This window comes from Eschrichtius robustus, chromosome 5 (genome assembly GCF_028021215.1).
Source record: "Eschrichtius robustus isolate mEscRob2 chromosome 5, mEscRob2.pri, whole genome shotgun sequence".
Taxonomy (NCBI): Eukaryota; Metazoa; Chordata; class Mammalia; order Artiodactyla; family Eschrichtiidae; genus Eschrichtius; species Eschrichtius robustus.
In genome coordinates this window covers 11,948,671-11,970,903 of record NC_090828.1, presented here as the reverse complement: position 1 = coordinate 11,970,903, position 22,233 = coordinate 11,948,671, and the positions used below count along the sequence as shown (strand labels likewise).

Below are 22,233 nucleotides of genomic sequence, written 5' to 3'. Positions count from 1 at the left end.
GATGTAAATGGACACCAGGAGCAATTTCTCCTGTCAGCTCATCTGGATCCCCAGGGTCTCTAGATGGATCTCACTGGATGGCTCCAGGGCAGACTAGGGCTAAACCAAAAACCTGCAGCGCCCCTGGATGGCTGAGTTTGTGGGTCAAGGCAGGAGCTGGAAATGGTGGAACTTAACCCTCCATCCATGAAAATTCTTTGGGATTCAGTCATTCAACAAATTCTGATTGGCCACCTGCCTTGGGACTACCACCATGACCAGGCAGACTTGTCTCTGGAGTCCAGACACTCGATCAAGCTCTCGCTTGAGGTATATTTGAAATGGCTTTGGTTTTTATTTCTCATTTTTTGGTTGGATTTGGTTGTGTGTGCACAAGTGTCCTTGTGTATTCAAAAGACTGAAGCCTTCAGTTTATAAACTGAAGTTAGAGGCGGGGAAGGAAGCCTATAACATAAAAATTGGAGATGTAAAACTTCAGTTTCTCCACTGCTATATTCTTTTTATGTATTTCCTTTAAGATCTCTTGATGGACCTGGACTTCAAAACAGAGGGATGCAGAACCCTTCTTGAGTTTGTGTTGTCTCCCTGGCACTATCCTTCCTCATGGGGTTCCTACCTGGACTTCCAACCTAGGCACTCTCGTTCACGTTTGGTATTTTCTTTTTCCAGTGTGTGTGTATATGTGTGTGTGTGTGTATAATTTTTTTGATTGTCCTTAAATGATCTTTCTCTAAACTCATCTAGACCATTTAATTTGTGGCAGGAATCCCGAAGTATATTCTCCCCAGAGAAAGAACAAGATTTTCCTGGCATCAACTTAGGGAGATAATTACTCAAGAAAATTGTGTGAGATGTTTTCTTGCACTGGAGATGCTCGTGACTACGAAGTGGTTGCCTGACGGGGGGGACCTCAGGCCTAGATTTGTCTAAAGAAGTTGGGAAAGTGGTGTTTTCTTTTTTTTTAAATTGAAGTATAGTTGATTTACGATGTTGTGTTAATTACTGCTGTACAGCAAAGTGATTCAGTTATACATATATATATATATATACATTTTTAATATTCTTTCCCATTGTGGTTTACCATAGGATATTGAATACAGTTCTCTGTGCTATACAGTAGGACCTTGTTGTTTACCCATCCTATATATAATAGCTTACATCTGCTGACCCCAGCCTCCCACTCCATCCCTCCCCCAACCCCCTCCCCCTTGGCAACCACCAGTCTGTTCTCTGTGTCCGTGATTCTGTTTCAAAGATAGGTTCATTTGTGTCATATTTTAGATGCCACGTATAAGTGATATCATATGGTATTTGTTGGGAAGGTAGTATTTTCATATTCCCTTTGCCACTCAGCTTCCTCACGCTTTGCCATTTACCCAAAACTAACCCCCTTTGAAGATTGGTATTTCTTTATTTAGAGCAAAGTCCATTGCCTTGGGAGTGTTCCCAGAAGCAATTCCTAGATATGGCCTCTCACTTCCCCTGCCCAGTCCCCCCCTTTTTTTTTTCGGCCACGCCGCGTGGCTTGTGGGATCTTAGTTCCTCGACCAGGGATCGAACCCAGGCCCTCAGCAGTGAGAGTGCAGAATCCTAACCACTGGACCGCCAGGGAATTCCCTATTACTGTCTCTTAAGGAGTGATAACCAGAGAAGAACCTTGATGTGCTTCATTCACTGACAAAATCACAGCTGATCGTATCTCCCTGGTAACATGTCTGTGAGCCCTAGCACAACTCTAGGGCCAATAAGTAAGAGTATTCTGTCCTAAAACTGTAATCCTGACTGTTGCCCTCCTAGCTGCCCACTCCTGAGCGTCCCCTTTTGTTCGCGTGAACTAGCTGGTAGCAGAATGGCTACCTCGCCCACAGTAGACGTGAGGGTTTGCGGGAGGAGGCCCACACTGCCTCACAGGCTTTCCACAATCTTCACAGATGGACGGCCGGTGTGTTTCTCATCCAGGATGCCTTTTATGCAGCCCTGGGTGTCATAATTTAAGTAAATAGTTAGAATTCTGACCCTCCTATGCCAAACACTCAAAGTTCTAAGCATACTTTGTTGTCAAATTTAAGTCTTAAATTCGGTTTGCAATTAACTGGGCCATTTGCTTGCTGTTGAACCAGGTGGGAGGAGAAGTCAGTCGAGGGACACGGAATTCTTTGGCGGGAGGTTAACAGCCTACCAACAGCACGTTGGATTGTCTGTGGCCTGACTTCAAAGAGAAGCCACGGTTCTAACACAGTCCAGTTATGTGTTACCTGTGTGGCCGGCTGAGCTGCCAGGTGACCCCTTGTGCTTGAAATCTTGCTGGAGCACCTCTGGCTCCTCTAGGACATTCATTTCCCTGAGAGGAAGTGGAAAGAAACCAGTCTGAATTCATATATCAGGTTGCTGTCCCAGGGCAGGGAGAGAGGAGAAGGGAGGGTTAAGAGGGCACCCCCTGGTGCCTTGGTGTTGCTTCCAAATCTGCAGCAAGTCCTGTGACCGGCCTGCTGTGGGCATCTAGAGGGATCACTGAACTGTTCTTGTGATTTTTTTTTTGCACTTGATGGTATTGCATATACAAAGCTTGTGCTTTATTTATTCTGCCCCTTGCCCTTTAAAGAGGCGTCGTCTTTTTCTAAGAGGCCCCAAACCAACAGGGCAGTGGTAAGAAGCTGTGTGTTTGGTACAAGACACAGGTTTCTAGTGCTGACAAATCAGACTTGGAAAACAAGTCACTGCCCCCCTGAGGCTCCTATCTTCATGGAAAAGGGACCTTTGTGGTCATTTTGTTCTGTGCCTCTGTTTTCAAAACGAGGAACTTGAGGCCCAGGGAGACAAAGGGCCATCACTGGACCTCGCCTCTTTGATTTCCCAGTTTGGACTTTTGTCTGCCCTTCAGCTCCTACTCCGTTTTGTTTTGCATTCCCTATGGCCTTGCCTTCGTGACTGCCTCCTCTTTTTCTCTGTAAACATTCATGTGAAGTATATTTGATTTGCTTTTCAGCCTTGCCCGCCCCGTGTGTGTCCAAAATAGCCACCGGAATTCATGAGAACGTTATGTCTTCAGATGTTTATAATCCAAAAGAATCCCTTACGGTTTTTTATAATAAAACTACTTGGATGTCGGTATTTTATGTTGGGAAAGCGAGCCAAGCTCACAATGCAGCAATTACAACGCAATGCATTATGTGTAATTTGTCGTGCGCCCCAGGAGCAATGGTAAACTGTGCAATGCCGTCCCGGCTCCACGGCACAATTAGCAGGATCAGACGCTGCCCAGAGAGGAGCACAATAGTTGTCATCCGAGGTCAATAAAAGTAAGGAAAAGTTCCGATAAAAGCGGTACACCCCAAATTGTATAAAAAGCAGCCCCTATACCAGGCTGCAAATATGTCAGAACCTTCATTGCTAATTGAGGAAACCTTTGGAGGTTTAACAGCTCATAAATTTGCGCTGGGAATGCCCCACTGTTCTGAGGTTATAAGTCTTGTCTTTGAAACTTAGCAGTTGTACTTTTATATTATTCCTCCAAGAGTACCATTGTAAACATGCAGGGTTTGCATTTTAACATAAATTTGAACAATGTGGTTTGACAAGAGCTCGCCACATCAAAGGGAGACTGTTTGGGCATGTTTCATAAATTCTTTTTTCTATAGTATTTAAAGCTACAAATGACTCATGGCAGCGTGTTCCATTTAGATCAGTCATACTGGTGTAGCAACCTCGCTGGGGCTTTTACCGCCCTTGTTTTTCCTTCCCTAAGAGTACCTGTGTCGGAAAACAGGTCTAAGCCTTTGTCCAAGTCACTTGCCCTTAATCTAGAATCTTCAGATCCATAGAGACAGTTCTGGAAATGTTGTTCCATTTGGTCTAAATAGCAACAAATCTTGTAGCTTTGGATGGTCTTTTTTTTTTTTAAACTCAAAATCTCCCCGTTATTAACTTGCAATTTCTTCTTTTTCCCATGTGACAATTATAGTCCCCGCCCCCCATGCCCTCAGAGCCTCCTATTTTTTTTTTTTTTTTTTAAAGAACCCACGAATTTTTTGCTGAGCCCCTGGCTAACGTGAAGAAAGGTTGGATGGTAAAGGAGAAATGTGGGAGCTGGTTTCTGAAGCAGCGTGGTGGGTGGTGTGTGCGGACCACTAAGCTTCCATCCAGTTCCTGGGGGTCCCGACCTCGGGAAGCCACACGCCTTCCTCGAGCCTCAGTCTGGCCATCTGTAAAATGAGGGCAGTAGTTACTCCTCCACATCCCCCTCCCTCCCATTCCTGCTGGTTTGTTTATTTATTCGTCCCTGGGGAGAAGGTGAACACAAACCCTCTGTGTTCTCACCCCACAGAGCTCGCCACCTAACAAGGGTGCACTTGACTGGGCTCATCAGAGTCCCACGGAGCTACTAACTGTGGCGTCATGTGCTTTGGAGAAAGGGGACATGATCCTGGGAGAACTTAGGGAAAAGGGGGACGCGGCCACTTTCCTGAGAGCTTGGGGAGGCAGGGAGGGATCCCTGGGAGTTGGAGCTGAGGGAGGGCAGGCTTACTGGGCTGCATACGAAGTTTGATATTTGTTCTTGAATGAAAGGAAGCTCCTGGAGGGCTTTAGGCAGAGGATAAAGTGGACGAGATGTGCATTCTGGCAAAGCTCTCCAGCTCCCCTGTGGAGGATGGCTGGCTGGAAGACCAGAGCAAGGGCAGGACATCATCTAGGGGCTCAGGCGCCAGTGTAGGCTCACGAAGCAGGTGGCTCAGGCAGGGCTGGTGACATGGCAGGGGCAGGGAAGGGGGGACGAGTGAGGGGAAGGTTCAGGTTACAATGGCAGGATTTGGTGATGGGTTGAAGGGGGCACATGAGGAAGGGGAAGCTGTCTAGGATGGCTGGGGTCTGGGTGTGTGTGACTAACTGGATGGATGGTGGGGACATTCCCGGGGTGGGGCAGCCTGGAAGGTGTTATTAGCATAATAGCAGGAACCACTGGCCCTCGATTGCTTTGAGCCAGGTGCTGGCATCCTTTAGTTCCTTCCATTCAGAGCAATCCAGAGGTAGGTTCCTGCATCACACAGATAAGAAAAGTGAGGGTCGGTGAGGAAAGTGACTTGTCCAGGAGCACAGTGGAAGGGGCAGAGCCCGTATTCAAGCGCAGCTCTGTCTGGCACCAGAGCCCGTTCCCTTCTCGTGCTGCCCACAGAGCCAGGTAGCAGAAGGCACTTCTATAAAACACCGATGTCCACTCCGGACTTGAAAGGGAGGTTTGGATTCTTCAGGATGAAATGGCTAAAAGGGAAAACAATGAAGTCTGGTGACATGACCAGAGCACTGAGAGACCTGGGTTCTGATTCTGCCCCCATTAGCTGTGCAAAACGGGAGACCCGTTTACCCTCTCTGGGCTTCCGTTTCTGAGCTCTGAAATGAGCAGATTGGATTCCATCATCCCAAGTCCTCCCCCACCCTGCTCTGAAAATCCATGATTTTTTTTTTTTGGCTGCACCGTGAGGCATGTGGAACTTCCCTGATCAGGGATCGAACCCGCGCCCCCTGCAGTGGAAGCGCAGCATCTTAACCACTGGACCGCCAGGGAAGTCCTGAAAATCCATGATTTCAAGGTGCGCTGGATGCATCTCACACAGAATCTCCTTTCCACACTTGACACGGTCCTTAGAGCTTCTTCCTTAAAACTATAGGTGGGCCTAGGATGGACATATATACACCACCACGCATCAAATAGATAGCTAGTGGGAACATGCTGTATAAAGCACAGGAAGCTCAGCTCAGTGCTCTGTGATGACCTAGATGGGTGGGATGGGGGGTTGTGAGGGAGGTCCGAGAGGGAGGGCATATAGGTATACATATAGCTGATTCGCTTCATTGTACGGCAGAAACTAACACAACATTGTAAAGCAATTATACTCCAAAAAAAAAAAAACTGTAGGTAAGCCTTGTAGTACTCGCTTTTTCTCTGGCCACAGCAAACACTTAGATGCAACATCTGTTTCCAAAGATGCTCAGAGAACAACAAATCCCTCCCCACTTATCTAAATCATCAGTTATCCAAGGTAAGCCTCGCTCTAGATTCCTAACTTGGAATTTAAAGTTCAAAAAATTTCATTCTGTGATCTCCCCTTCTGTTCATAAAATAAGTTTTGTTTTACTAGAAATTATTTAACAGACATGTAAGAATAAGCCATTTTTGTTAACTGAGTCTCTCTCCCTAGCACAGCCCACTTTAGAATCATTTCTGAGCCATTCTAGGTTAGTTAGAGGCAGGCTGTTTCAAGACAGTGTGCCAGCAGTCTGAGAAAGCCCCAGGCTCTTCCTGAGGCTGGGAGGGCTTGTTTGTGGGAGAAGTTTCAGTCACAAGGCGTGTCCGTAACACACATACTCGAGCCCACACACAAGGATGCATGTACACACACAAACGCACATACTGTCTCTCACTAGTGGGTCAGAACTTGGCGTGGGTGGGAGTGGGTTAATCAGACCTAAAAGAACAAAAAGTCGCAGTTCAGCTCAGGGTTAGGTTACATACCATCAGAGCAATATTTTTTTGCGTTTTTTTTTTTTTTTTTTTTTGGTTTAGTTTAGTTTTGTTTTCTCGGCCGCTCCACACGGCTTGTGGGATCTTAGTTCCCTGACCAGGGATCGAACCCAGGCCCTTGGCAGTGAAAGCGTGGAGTCCTAACCACTGAACCGCCAGGGAACTGGTTAAATACCACCAAATACAAAAACAAGCGTGTTTTTAAGATGGCCGTCCTACTTCCGGGATAGTTTATCGCATCCCAGAACTTCACAGCCATCCCACTTCTAGGCCGACTCTGACCCACAGGAAGCATTTCTCAGCTTCTGGTGCAGAGAGCAAGGCTCCTGCGTGTTGACGTTTCTGCAGATGCCCTCACCCTGCCACTTATCTCATTCAGAGCTGGTCCGCTCTGAAGGGATACACTTGTGTCGTCCTTCCCTCCCAGCTTATCTAGGCCTTTGCCGAGGAGCCCACCCTGGTTTTCTAAATCACCAACCATTCAAAATTCGTGGGGCTCGGACCGCTGGCAAGGATGTCATTCTTCTTCCCGTTACTTGCCCTCTTGGCTCTCCCGCCCCCTCCCTCTCCTGCCTGTTTTTTTCTTTTAACCCAGCAAGTGCATCTGCCGAGGCCCGTGCGTTGCTGTTTCCTCGTGGGGTTGGGCTGGTGGTTCTCGGGGTTCCCGCCCCACCTTCACCCTGACATTCATGCACCTTTGAGACCAGCTGTGATGCACTCTCATTGCAGGCTTTTCCCAGAATAGTTTGTCTTCCTCTGTTTCCACCTGCCAGAGGAGCATGCCGGCAGCTCCCAGCTTTTGTGAGAGCTTCGAACCACGATGTTCTCCTTGGCTTCTCAACATCTCAGGGACAGTGTCCTAGGTCAGGGATTGTTTTCATAATTATGCGTTGATATCGGTATCTCCTGATGTGTACTTATGCACCAGTCAGGCTTATGATATCTGAAAAATAGAAATAATTTGAATTTTTACAGCATTCAACATAGATGTACATAGTACATCTCATATCTTGGCCTGTTTCTGGATACTGAAGTTGTCTAATGTAACGGAACCCCAGAGCCCAGATCAACTTCATGCATTTGTTAGAGGAAACAAATAGACTGAATTGTACCCTGAAGCCTCCTGTCACCTGTTCTCACCCACTTATGTCTCAGGGTTTGAAAGCTGGTTGTTGGCTGAGGCCAGAAACCAAGACTGTTGGGCCTTGAAATTCCCTACCTGCCACCATTTACCCACATCTCTCTCACAGTGCTCTAGCCCCGTTGGCCTGGCCTGGGCCCCTGGTTCCTGGCCCCCTCTCTGCTCAGCCCTGATAGCATATTAGTTGGCTTTTTGTTCATTCACCAAACATTTGTGACGCGCCCACCAGGTCCTGGGCACCTGGGATCCAGAGGTGAGTGGCTTTGCTCCTAGGACTGGGTGAGTGGCCAGTTTCGTCCACTCTCATGTTATAACTAATAGAATCTTCAGGAGAGCTGGGTTGCGTTGGTTTCTTACTTTTAAAATTCACATTGTCCAGGATCGAGCACAGCACAACCTGGGAAACCACCAGAGCTTCTGGCTCATGTGTACAAAACCAAATGCCGTGCTGGTGCTGATCGTTACAACCAAACAAAACCCCAGAATGTAGTACGGCATCCCTTGGATCCGAGTTTCTCAAGGTGGGGCTGGTAGCATCAGACTCACTCGAGGTGCTTCTGAAAAATGCAGATTCCTGGGTCTCACCACAGCCGTTGATCTGGGATCTCCCAAGTTAGAACGTAGAATCTGCCTCTTACCGTGCTTACCCACATGGAAGTTTGGAAATTTCTCTTCCAGATCCAGTATCTAGTCTCTAGAGCTTTGACGTGCTGCATGTTTTGCAGCGCTGTGACATGCAAGCAGTGGGTAGGTGTAGGGCCTGTCACGTGGCTCATTTTATTTGCCGCCAGTCAGTCTGGCCACCAAGCCTAGGGTCGGCTGTCCCAAACCCCTTCCCTCCCAGGCTCCACATCCTTGTTTCTCCTGACGAACAGTCACTGGCAACAGTTGTCCAGTGTGACCTGGACGTGACCCCTCAGGGGTGGGTCTCGGCAGAAGTTTCTGATCTAAGTTTCTCTGTCCCTTTCCAGAGTTCTCCTCCTGACTCTCCATCTTTTTTCTTTCTTTTTCTTTGATTTCTTGGGATGATATTTACTTATATTTTTCTATGCCCAAAGGTTAGAAGGTATTTTCAGAAGATTGAGGTTTCCGTGGGAAATAGGGGCTAATTCCAAATGGGCTATGATTTTAAAAGTCAGTGAAAACATAACCTTGGGCTGTTGCTTAAAAAGCTGGCCATTGGGCTGTCTCTGATTTGAAACTCAAGATGAAGGGAGTGAGAAAAAAATGAAACAGCTCTAAATGTCATCAACAATGCTTCTCTCTGCCTCGGTCTGAGAATCTGGGCAAAGAGCAAGCATGTTGGGGATTTTGTTGTTTCTGAGCGGGGGACCTGCCCCTGTTGGTGAAAGAGGGGGCACCATCAACTGGCGTTTTATCCCTTGGAGGGAGGGAGCCGCTGTCCCAGGCAGTTAAGAACCCACTGCTTACAGCAGGGCCTCATCCACCAGGAAGCACGTCTGTGCGCCCCTCAGGTGACTGAGGGTCTGTCCAGCACGGAGACAGCCAGAACCTGCTGGACCACCGGTTACCAAGCTGCCAACCTCAAAGACGCCTTCACGGCCTCTCTGATCCCGGCCTGACCAGCACAGCAGCAGCTGAGTGCCTGGGCTCACAGGTCTCTACGGAGGAACCGTTGGTGCTTGGAGGCCTTTGCAGATTTCCAGGACTCATAGAATACTCCATTTGTAAGTCCTGGTCCTGCACACTGTGAACCAGTGCATCAGGCACAGTCAAGATGAGTGCTAGATGGCCTTCCTTGCCCTTGCTTCCTCCCTGCTAACGTCAGCTGGGGTAGCACAAGGAGAGGGGCAGAAGGAAAGAGGATTGGGGCAAGTGTAAGTGGGCGTGTGGGTAAAAATGTAAACCAGGAAACAGAACCACTTTGATTAGGGTTAAAGTAAAGTAGTTTTAGAATTATTGCATCCGGGATTCCTTGTCTTATCATCACAGATTGTATCTATTTGGATATGTATGTATCCAAATGTATCTATTGTATACACTCTTCTGATTTGGACTTAGAGCGATCCTAATGGTTCCAGGAAGAGGCACTCAGCTATGCAAGGCAGTATGCACCGTAGCAGGAGTAAATTCTGAGTTCAGAGCTGGTTAAAATATCTGTATCCACATCCATATCCATAACCACATCGGTCTCCCAGGGTCTTGTCAGTCTCCTCTGCTCTGGAAGAAACCTGATATGACACAGAAACTGCTAGATGCTGGCAAATAATCCCCGGGTTTCAGACCATCTAGACAATAAACAACTCCACAGTATTCAGTGCAGCGGCTTCTGTAGAGCATCTGTTTCAAAGTAACCCTAATTCTGCTTACGGTGCGGAATGCTTTGTTGACTGGAATTTGTCCTAGTTTTCTTCAGCAGATTGAGTTGTGAGCCTCTGGCTCCACCTGCTGGCAAGTGTAAATACTGGCGTGAAACCCAGGCTGGATATTTTCAGCTGGAAAAAAAAAATCTGAGCTGATTCTAAAAAGCTAGTGTAGTAGCTCCGAATCACCTGGGAACTCATTAAAATACGGTAGCCTGGGCTCCATGCCAAGCCTGCCAAATCGGAAACTCTCAAAGAGCTCTCCTGGTGATTCATACACTCACATCTGTGTTAGAGAACCTGAATTCAGTGAAGGTCAGGGATGACCCCACGGTACCCTGCTCATCCTCAAGCGGGGAAAGTGACAAAGGCTGCTTGAGGTACCCACTTCTACCTATTCCAGTTTATCCTGGTAACTCTTGGTGATGAGAGTTAAAGCTTTATTCCCTTGGAGCTCATCAAAAAAATTTAAAAGTGGAAGAACCTGGCAAACACTCCTTAACCCAGCGCTCAAGGTTACATCACCAGGGATAAATCATATGATCGGATGGGAAGGGAACTTCTCCTCTGTGGTCTTCTTCCCAAAACCTTAACCCCAGAATAATGATGACAAGAAGCATCAGACAAACCAAACTGAGGGACATTCTACAGGCTGGTGCTCCTCAAGATTGTCAAGGTCACAGGAAATAAGAAAAGACTGAGAGAGTACCACAGACCTGAAGAAACTAAGGAGACCTGACAACTAAATGGACTGTTGGCTTTAGTTGGGAAATTAGTGGAAAAACTGGTGAAACAGAGAAGGGAACAGAGAAGGGAAATCAGTGGAAAAACTGGTGAAATCCAAGTGGAGTCTGGAATTTCATTAATAGTAATGTACCCATCCCTGTAAGTGGTTGATTTTGACAACTAGACCATGATAATGTAAGATGTGTGCCTGTATTACCTTTGTAACTGTCTTTAACTCTAAAATTATTCCAAACTAAAAAGGTTATTTAAAATGAAAACGTTGGGGCATGGGGAGGGACGCTGAATTAGACCAGATTAGTTGGAGGACGTTGCCAAGGAGCACAGCATGGCCAGTTCTCGGCCCAGCTGTCAGAAGTCACGGCCAGGCTGGCTGACAGGGCAGGCAGAGTAGCAGCGCAGAGTAGCAGCCCAGACTGCAGGCGGTGGAGGATGCAGGTTGCTGGTGTGGCCCATCTGCACTCTGCCTTCTTAGGCCAGCCAACCCTGATGGCTCACTGAGAACCAAACAGCCGTGGGATCTTGCACCTCTGTGCGGAGGTCTAAAATGTCTAGTCCAGCCCCCCTCATTGCACAGATGAGGAGCCCGAGGCCCAGGGAGAAGTGCCTTGTCCAAGGTCCTCGTGGAGCCAGATGCAAACCCACATCCAGCGAAGTGCGTTCTTTTTCCCCAGTGATTCTCAGTGATCTGATACATTGTCTGCAGCAGAAACGCCGCCAGGTGGGTTTTCATTAAAATGCAGCTTCCTGCTCTCCAACCAGTTGATGCGTAAGAGTCTCTGGCTGTAGGATCTAGTAAATCTGCGTTTTTAACAAGTTCTCCATTATTGTGCACATGGAAGTTTAGGAATCACTGCAGCAAACCAGACAGCTCTCCTGTTCATAGAGTCTCCAAGGCTGCCTGGCTTTGCCCACACCTTTTGCATTTGAACTACTGAAAGCTGGGAGCCTAGCTCTGACTCCTGCCTTCACCGGCCAGTTGGTTACTGTTCTGTGGAAACTATGCTCATGAGACGGGGCTGCTAAAGGCCAGCAAGGGGAGAATTCAGCCGCAGCCACTCTTTTACGATGATGCCGTAGCAAGTGGCAAGCAGCAAGGGCTGGAACCAGTGGGTCTTGGGAAGAGGCAATTTTACATCTCTTTGAGCTCAATTTATTATAGTTTAAATAATCTCTTACCCACTTCCCTCTCCTAAAAAAAAAAAAAAATTAAATTAAAACTTACTCAAAGATAATTAAATTTTAAAAATACTTAAATTAAAATTTACTCAAAGATAACCCCATGATCAAGAAGCAAGAGGAGAGGGGTGGTATCCAGGCTCTGAGGAGACCACTAGAAGTTCCATCCTGCTTGTCCTTCCCCTGCCCCCGCCACCATGGCCCCATCTTAACATCATCAGGAAGTCTGGCTATAAAAAGGCAGTGGAAGGCCTCCTCTGTCTAAGAGATGACGATCAGAGGGTCAGAGCTGATAGAGGGCCAGGAGCCAGAGGGGTCAGAGATTTGAACAGGTAGCCATTTGGACCTCGGGAATCCTTTAAGGTTGGAGTGTCCAAGTCCAGCAAAGATGCAGGCCGGGCGGGAGGTACAGGGCAGCGGCCCTCTCTGGAGGGCGTCCTGCTAGGGCCCTGTTTGCGGGCAGGTATGGGATCTCTATCAGAAACATCAGGAGAGGCCCCAGGCCACAGCTGCCCGTCCTGGGCAAGTCAGGCACATTGGCCCTGGAGCTTCAGAGAGGAGTGTGGGATTTGAATAGTCCAAAGGGTCTTCATCTTTTTTCTAGCATTGTCCGTACTCGTGTGTGTGTGTGTGTGTGTGTGTGTGTGTGTGTGTGTGTGTGTATATTTTTTTTTTCATCAGAACTCCCTGCCCACAAAAGACTTCCTCATTCTACTTTCAGTTTTCTTTTTTCTGTTGTAAAATATGTTCTCAAATCTCTCCCTCCAGGCAGAGCCCTTGTCTGGTTTCTCTCTGCTGTCCGAGCCAGGCACGTAGGCCCTCGTGGGTACTAGGCAATGAGAATATGGAAGCAAAGGGAGCCCCGTGTCTAGTTTTCCAAGAATTTTCTTGTATCTGTCCAGTGGATATCCGTAGGTGACTTTGAATTAAAAAAAAAAAAAAAAAAAAGATACAGTCCCAAATTATATGGAACTGGGAAGGCTGTTCCTCCAGAGGAGATAGTCAACCTCTTCTCAGTTTCCAGAATCAGCTGATGTGATTGGGTAAACTCCATCTGAGGCACCTTCAGATTGCTGGCCAAAAGGCATGCTGTTTTAGATCAAAGAAAATTTGAAACATCCTAAAGCCATTAAATATATATAAAAGGTGCTTGAAAATCATTCCTAATCTCATTTAAATCCCTCTTGATAAAGTGTTAAGGTGGTGACAGAATTGCGAAAGGATTTAAGACAGATTGATTTTTAAAAATGAAAAATCCCTTTAGTATTAAAATTTGCATCCGGACTTCCCTGATGGTGCAGTGGTTAAGAATCCGCCTGCCAGTGCAGGGGACACGGGTTCGACCCCTGCTCCAGGAAGATCCCACATGCCATGGAGCAACTAAGCCCGTGTGCCACAACTACTGAGCCCGCGTGCAGCCCACGCAGCAACAAAGACCCAACACAGCCATAGATAGATAGATAGATAGATAGATAAAGTCTGCATCCATTTGTTTAAAGAAACATGTGCTTCATGTTACAGTGGTTCCTAATGGGAGACCCTCTATTCCTCAGCCTCTCTTTTTGCTGCTCCTCCAGCCCATCGAGAGTTATTTCTGTAAGAATTTATAAGCTGTTCTCTGTTTAGAAAATACATGATATAGTTAATTAACAAGGCTGACTTTTGCAACTGGGCCTCTTGCTAAAACCTTGTCAAGGGAGATCCTAATTCTAGATACTTTGTCATCCAGAAAATCTTACTGTTTACAGTGAACCTTATCTAAAGCAGAAGGTAAAATTTCCTGCTGCTTTTTAAACAGATCCTGCTTCCAAATCAAGTTTAAAGGAATAGTATTGTTCGGGTTTACAGATTTTGGTTTCGGGGTTAAGGAAGACAACTAACACACCGCATGTCTGGAGCAGAGTAGAAAGGGATCCAGGTGTGACTCTTGCCTCAGTCCCTGACCAGCTGTGTGGCCTTGGCAAGTTCCTTGAAATCTTTAAGCCTCAATTCTTCTTTCTAGAAAACAGACGAGGTAATTCTACTCAGAAGGATAAGTAGAATAGAAACCACATACAGCAATATGGTGAGTCTCACAAACATAATGTAAAATGAAGCAACTCACAAAAGGTACATATTATATGAATCCATTTATGGACAAAAATAGACAAAATAAATCTCTGCTGTAAGAAGTCAGTGGACCACTTCTGGAAGGGAGCCCACGGAGGCTTGTGAGTGCTGGAAATACTGTATTTTGGTCTGGATGTTGGTCCCATATGTTCAGTACATGGAAATTAATGAAGTTGTACCCTTTTTAAAAGGAAGGGAGAGTAAAGTAGGGTGAGCATGTAGCAATTGCCCAGCAAACATTTATTATCTCCCCCGGACTTTCTCTTTTTGTTCTAGAGGTCACACCACGTGTTCTCTATATTGCAAAAAAAACCTCTAGGTCTGACAGAGTGGACCCAATATTTTAGGTTACTTGAATTGCTAACTGGATTATTAAGTTGATTATAATTATCAACTTAACTTGATTATGAAGCCTGTTGATTTGAAGTCAGTTGTGTCCATTAAAGGTCCCCCAAAGTAACCAACTAGAACAGAGAGAAAAGTACAACAGGGAAAGTAGCAACTGAGTTGATTTCCATTCAGAGCTTCTCATTTTGGGATTCCAGATACTGTTTTGGAACTAAGAAATCCCACTGCTGTTGACTTGATCGGTTGAGGAGTGGAAATGTGAATTTTTCTCTCTCAAATCACATCTAAATGTTACCTTTATTGTAAACCATAATGAAACTTCCATCTGTATGAAAGTTATGAGATTTTTAGGTGAATTTCAAACTCTTTTTAAAGAGATGGACGGATGGATAGATAGATCATTATAATTAGTGACTCAAAAAGGAAAGTGCTCTTATTGTCCTTGGGCACCTCCTACTTTAAAAGAATATCTTGCTAATTGTTGGACTTGGGGTTCCTTCCAGGCCTTTTTGGTCATAGTAAATGACTTAGCAACTGTCCTGTCAAAAGACATTTTGGAAGCTTTAGAATTCATGGAATTCTAATAAAGTAACATGTTTGAAAGAGAGAATATGGGTCCCATGCTGTTGCCCTCATTTGACAAAAGCAATCCCAGAGAATACAGGAATATTTAGAGGTTTCTTGGTTTAAAAAAAATTTTTTTTTAAGTGATTGCCTCCATAGGTCCCTAATTTAAGGGAAAGATAAGCCATCTTGAGACTTCACTTTAGTATAATTTCACTGAACGGCATAGAGGGCTCGTCAGATCATGGGCAGGATCTATGAATACAGCAAATTAAACATCCCTATTTACAGGGAACGCGAACAGTAGGGAAAATGGCCATCAACTCATGGCATTCTTTTTAGCAATTCTTATGTGGATGAAATTGCTTCTCCGCCCTTAGATGTAAAATGCAGAGGTTACTGCATTATGCATAAGGGTAGAGAACTGAAAATTTTTCCATCAAGAACCACAAATCAATAAATCTTATGATCTCACTACTGGTGCTATAATTGAGCTAAATCTTCTTAAACTGGGCACTGCTCCTGAGGTTCTTTGAAGCATGCTTACTGTTTCTTTGAGTAAAGTTGAGGGCTGACCTCCATTTACAGGACCATAGAAGCAAGGCTCATAAATACTAATGTTCTGTACCAAGTTCATCAGAGCAAGGCTCTTTCACCCGGACCTGTAAATGTTCAATGCATGATTTAACTCAGCGGAGAAAAGAGGTCTCAGCTGGGCTCTCCAGTTTTCCCACTGCCCGAAAGTCACAAAAGTGTGCTGGCACGTGGAGGTTGTGAATCACCTTTTTCGTATCTGTCTCTTAGAGGACAAGTATTTAGTAAGTAGTGACGCCACACTTTGTACAAAACACTGACAATTGGTCCTCAAACAGAATTGGGCTCTATCTTTTAAGAAGTCTTTGGTCATTTTATTTGGTATCTGTCTTAGCCAGTGATATTAACAGGTAGACATTTAACCCATATGATTCTCAGCGATGTTAGAGGTTGAAGTTCTAACATCCAATGCTCATCAGGAAGTAACTGCACTCCTGGCACTCAGCTAAGCATTTTATATGCATCCTCTCTTATTCTCTCAACAGTCCAGCAAAGGAGCTACTGTTACTCTTTGCATTTTATAGATAAGGAAACTAAGGCCGCGTGAAGGTAACCTACTTGCTCGAGGGTATGTAGCTGTAAGTGGAAGAGCCAGGGTTTTATCCCAGTCATCAGACTCCAGAGTCACGGGAAGGACCCTGGCAGTCACCTTGTTCCGCACCCTCTCCCCTGACAAGTGAACCAACCAGAGCCTGCCGGAATGAAGACTTGCCTGGGGTGTCCTCTCTAGTTCCAGGCAGGGCCGGAAGCATCTCCCATTCTCCTACCAACACTTTTTCCAATATACCCAGAAGAAGGGGACCCCTTCTCCTTTTACTGTCTAGCTGAGGCCCATCCAGATCCTTTTCTGTGTGCTTAATATAGGTAGATATTGAAAGCGCATTTCTTAGACCCTTTGAGAAATGCCTGCAGAGGCTCCTGGAGGCTAAGGAGAGAAATAGTAGGTCATGTGACACAAGCGGAAAATATAGAAATGGTTTAAAAATAAATGACAAGGTGGAGAATTGGAAGACAGAGCTTAGCAGAGACGGAGTAGAGCAGCTGGAGGCCTGGTCCCCAGTGTGGCACTGACCCAGAGCACAGATGTGACGAACGGGGTTGGGGGGTTGGCGGACTGACATCAAATACATAACTGCCTTCAACATATCACAGATTAATTTAGTCTTGAAAACTTTCCAAGAAAACTAACTACCAGCAAGAAGAATGCAGTTCAAAGCCTGGAATGAAGCAGTTCAGTCATTCTGCAGACAGTCGGGTGGCTTGATTGAACAGAAACACTGAGTTTGAAGGATTTAAAATACCCATAAAGCATCCACATCAGGCATTGTCATTATTGTTGCTTTGTTGCTATACACAAGGCCTTCCCAGGGGTCCTGAACACCCAAACCACTCTAGTAGTCAGTAGAATTTAAGGGGACCCAGTGCGGGAACTTTGTAGTCACACCTGGGATGACAGCACAGCCCCATCGATTGGAGAGCTTCGATGAGAGCTTAGGCTGGATCTTCTTCTTTTTCTGTTTTCAGGTAACAGTGAGCTACCTGCATATCCATCAAGGAAAGGCACTCTGGGGTTGGCAGGAGGATAAGGCATAGCGAAGGGATGTGATGACACACTCGGCGTGTTAGTAGGAACGGCAGCGTGGGGCTGTGGAAGAGGCGGAGGAGAACTAGAACTGCAGTCAGAAGACCGAGGTTCAAGTGTTTGCTTCCCTTCACGCTAGCTTTGTGACCTTAGGTGTGTCCCTAACACTCCCCGAGCCTCAGTTTTTTTCATCTGTAAAATTGGCATCATGAAATGGGGAGTAAAAGCTAATTCAGGGCTTCCCTCGTGGCGCAGTGGTTGGGAATCTGCCTGCCAATGCAGGGGACACGGGTTCGAGCCCTGGTCTGGGAAGATCCCACATTCCGCAGAGCAACTGGGCCCGTGAGCCACAGCTACTGAGCCTGCGTGTCTGGAGCCTGTGCTCCACAACAGGAGAGGCCGCGATAGTGAGAGGCCTGCGCATCGTGAGGAAGAGTGGCCCCCGCTTGCCGCAACTAGAGAAAGCCCTTGCACAGAAACGAAGACCCAACACAGCCAAAAATAAATAATAAATAAATAATAAATTAATTTAAAAAAAAAAAAAAAGCTAATTCAAATTGGATACCTTAAAAGGCTCTTGTGAAAGAGTGATTATTGTTCCTCTCTTGATGTGAGTTTTCTACTTCAGCCCGTGGCATTTCTTCTGTTGGCTCAGCCGTGGTTCTCCTTAAATGCCCCGAGCACGGGTCCAGAGAGCATTTGTGCCGGCTGGCCATTTTGAGAGCTGAACCCCCAGAACCTTCACAGTCTGCCCCCTCTGATTTCTCCCTGCATTTCGCTTCATGGGACAGGCTTTCCCTCTTGGACACTGTGATTCCCTTTGGGAGTCTGAACATCTTTCAGCATCTGTGGGCTCGTGCCCTGCGGCCTGGAGTCAAGATGCCACGTTGAGCTTGCTTCTAACTCTGCCCACAGCCAGGCCTCCCGGTTCCCTGCCCAGCTGGAATGGGCTGTCACACACTGGCCCGCGCTCATAAGTGCAATTAAGAATGGACTTGTTAAAAACAAAAACAAACAAAAACAAAAAAAAAAAAAAAAAAAAAACAACCGTTAAAAGGAAAGCAGGAGTTGGATCTCATTGTATAAAGCACTTTTAAGCACTAAACTAACGGTAATTGGAATCATGAGTTTCTCTGTAATTTCAAAGTGTTTACCACTTTGAACAGAGAGAAATTCCTTTACCAATGTATGTGGTGAAAACCATATCCAGTAAAACTTTTAATCTTGTAGTATTCATAAAATCTTTATGGTAAAAGTCTTCCACTTTTGAACAGCATCTTTAGTGAAAGTTGGTAAAACGACATATACTTCACTTATCAAAAAACCTCGAAGTGTAGTTTACCCAGCGGGAGTGAGTGGCGGGCCTGGCCCACCTGGATCACGTTTGGGTGGGCAGGTCAGGAAGCGTGACAAGGGGTCCAGCAGGGGTAGTTCCCTCACGTCTCAAAAGGAAAGGAGAATCAGACATGCGTAAGTGTTGGGGTCTCTATCACAGTGGGGAAAAAAAAATGTAAAAAAAGGGGTTCCTTTTGACTGCCTTTTTAGAAATTTCTCATTGTCTGACAACTGAAATTCTAGTGGTGGCTTAGCAAACTGACTCTTAGTTTCACACTGCTTTCTCTAACCTCTTTTCATCGTTGTCTTAAGAACCACCGTGTCGACATATTACCTGTCAACGTCTCCGACAAGGTACCACCCTTGGAGCGAGAGCAGGAGGGATCAACCGTTCACTTGTTTTCCCTCCTGGCTCTGACCCTCTTGCCCATCCACCCTTCCCAGCTAGGCCAGGGCTTCCAGAGTCAGTTGTGTCAGAACCTCAGAGGGCAACGTTGAATGTGGTGGTCTGGCCGTAACATATACCTTTGGACGTCATAGGCATGTGCCTCTGAGTCAGGCCCATATGTTTCTTGAACAGCTTCTGTGTGTGCGGGGCTGTACCAGGCACTGGGGAACAGAGAGAAGCATCAGAAATGTTCCCTGCCATTTAAGAGCTTATGATTCCAGTAGGAGAGAGCAGCGCTATGCACAGTGGCTGCCCTGTGTGGTGGGATGTAGTGACCGTTGCATGAGGACCACTGAGAGGAAGGTGCTGGAAGCTGAGGAACTTGAATTGGGAGAGAGCTCTTCCTTTGGGGGTGGCCAGAGGGCAGTGCGATTTGGATGGGGCATTGGAAAATGAGTAGGACTTTTGATGGAGGGAGGTGATGGGAGTGGGCCTTTCAGAGTGAGTTTACAAGGTTAGCAGAGGCTCAGAAGGGGAAAGGTGCAATCTTTCTGGTCCGCATGCTTAGACGTGAACCTACTGTTTGCGTGTATCCGTCAGTGACGCCCTGCATGGCTGCCTCATGGAGGATATTGAAGCTCTTTCATTAGATTTCGGTTTCTGGGTCCTTGAGGTCAAGGACTGTCTATTGTTATTCCTTTATTATCCCCCTACAGTGCCTGGAAGAGTGCTTTTTTTAATGCAGTGATTGAAATGCTTATATCACTGCAAATTATATGTTCTGTTTGTAGCCCCGAGAAACCCTTTTCAGTAATGATTTCCACGGTCCTTCATATGATCTTCAAATATTATGCCTGCATTTTTGTCTGCCTGCCCAGATATTGGTCATTATGGTAACACAGCCCCTGCTTTATGGGCCATGATGCCCTGTGGATGCTTGTGAGTTTCAGGCAGGCGTGATTCCCACCAGCTGGGGAAGTACAGGAGGCAGCAGGTTAGAGGGAGGAAAAGGGCCCAATAGGAGAAACCTACGAGCACACTGGGTGAGGATGTTACGGCCAGTGACAGTTATTTCTGGGCATTAAAAAAAATAAAGTAAGCCCTTGAGACATTTTGGAAATTAAATGATGCAAATTGTGGAACATGATGGAAAAGAACATAGAAATGGGAGGATTGTCAAGAAGTTTCAAAATGAGTCAAATTAGTTTCATCGATTGGACCTCGATAAAAATGTTCACTTTATGTTGAAATGTAGGATTGACATCTGAAATCGAAATATGTTTGTTACATTTCTGTTTCATGCTAATATAAAGATGACACCCAAGCCATCTTTTTTTTCCCCCTTGGGAATCCTAGGATGCAGTGCCCTGTAAATGTCAGAACGATGGATGGACAGTGCTTGATTCTCCCTTGTGCTTTCGCTCTACAGGAAATCGTAGAAATAGCCCCGTGGCCTATGGGTTCCATCTCACACCAGAAGAAGAAATGAGGAGAAAGCGGCTTCACAGATTTGACGGCCAGCGAGGTGACCCAGCCGTGTGAACAAATGTGATCCAGCTGTGTTATCATCGCCCCCAAGCCCCCACTTAGTTTTAAACAAAAGCAGAGGGCACTGTGACCGTCCCAATTGCTCACATCTGCCGTGGCCCTTCGTCCTATGGCCTCTTGTGAGTCTAATTTGCAAGCAGATTGACATCTTGAGACCAGGCTTGTTGGATGCAGCTCACAGCTCTCTGGGAGTGGCCCACCTCCTGGCCTTGTCTTCTTGCAGACAGAAAGTAAGCGTCTCCACATAGGGACCAGTTTCCACACTCATTTCTCTCACTGCTGACTCAGCCTTGTTTTGTCTTTGAAGACCGTGACCTTCGCCAGGAGTTTTGTGTTCACCAGCCCAGAAGATCAGGCCCTCATTCTGCTCAGTGCTCGACTTGGCAGGAAGCAGGGAGCCATCCCTCATCCTCCTGGCGTGTTGCCATGGTGACTTTCCAGGAACAGGACGTGGCTACCATCGCAGGCTGTTGTCCCGGTCTGCCGTGCCCAAGCGCCTCGGCTCCTTGGGCCCCCATATCTGGATGGTGGTTGCAGTGAACCTGCTTTGCTATGCTATCACTCTGCCTTCACGGGATGTGTAACTGGAAAAGCTTAAGTAAGACCTCAGATGGGAAACCACTTACACACTCCATGACACAGCAGGCGGCATCCACAGTTGGGCTCCCAGCAGCCTCTCCAGTGGCGACGTACCATCCTGGAGATGCAACTTGTATCGAACTAACCAGCAAAGCAGCAGCAGGCGCTGCGTGCAGAGTAGTGACCAGTGGGTTGGTCACTGAGAAATCCCTCGTGACGAAGTATTTTTTTCTCATGAAAGTGCCTTTTAATTGACCACTGTAACAGCCGCTTGTCCTACTCACCCGTCCAAGACACTCCCCAAACCCACAGACTGCAAGTCACTCCTGGTGCTTGTTTTTCATGAATAAAAGGAAAAAGTCAAATATCACTGATGTCTTATTTCATTGAGATATTTATGTTTAAAGGGACTTAGAAGCAGAAAAGGATCTTCCTATTTTGCTTTATCTAGCACTTATATAGTTTTCTGATTTTGAAAGTAATATATATACCTTGTATATGCATAAAGCAAACATCTGGCAGGAAATGTACCCACATGTTAACAGAGGTTATTTTGGAAGGTGGAGTGCATAGGAGTTTGCTTTCTGTGTTTTACGATTTTGTATTGCTGTCTTTTAAAAATGTGTGTATACATGTGTTATGTGTACTGCTTTTGCAGTAGGAAAACTGATTTATATGATAATAATAAATCAAGAAATATATAATCAGGAAAATGGACTCAATAATAAGTATTGTGTATCTGTTGATAAAATTTACAATATAAACAGAAATACAGAAAAATACATGTGCGATTTAAAAAAATCACCTGTATCCCCACCACTCAGAGGTACCCAGGGTTAACATTTTGGGGATATTGCTTTCTCAGTCTTTGTATACATTTGACAAATTTGGAGCATACCCACTACGCAGTTCTGTATCCGGTTCCTAATCTGAATTGACCTGGGAGAGAGGCTTTGCCACTTGCGTGTACATGAGCTAAGCAAATCACCACGTGAGACCTGGGAGCACTTTGACCTGCCAGCTGGCACGGTGTTACCTGAGCTCCTTCGGTTAATTTATGATTGATAGAAAACTACACACAGCATGTTTATAGTATGAATTGTATCTCTGAGTCTTGTAGCTTCAAACATTTTAAAATTTGAATGTTCAAGCTAAACGTCATTCCTCTTTTTTCCCAAACTCTTCGAATTTGTTTCCCATGACCTCTGTCGGGAGTAAGCTCATTCTTAACGTGCCATCGTCTCATAGCGCATTGTAAAGGTAATTCTGTTACAACACTTA

General features: G+C 46.0%; 1 protein-coding gene across 5 annotated transcripts in view; it reads left to right on the top strand.

Annotated features, from left to right (window-relative positions):
* RHBDD1 (rhomboid domain containing 1) overlaps positions 1–21,665 on the top strand; it is a 115,117-nt gene extending 93,452 nt beyond the window's left edge. For all 5 annotated transcript variants that reach the window (XM_068544319.1, XM_068544316.1, XM_068544317.1 and 2 more), the window contains exon 7: positions 20,255–21,665. In XM_068544319.1, the coding sequence (XP_068400420.1) occupies positions 20,255–20,367 (113 nt within the window). In that variant the 3' untranslated portion in view covers positions 20,368–21,665. The remainder of the gene's footprint in view (positions 1–20,254) is intronic.
* The last annotated feature ends 568 nt before the right edge of the window (positions 21,666–22,233 follow it).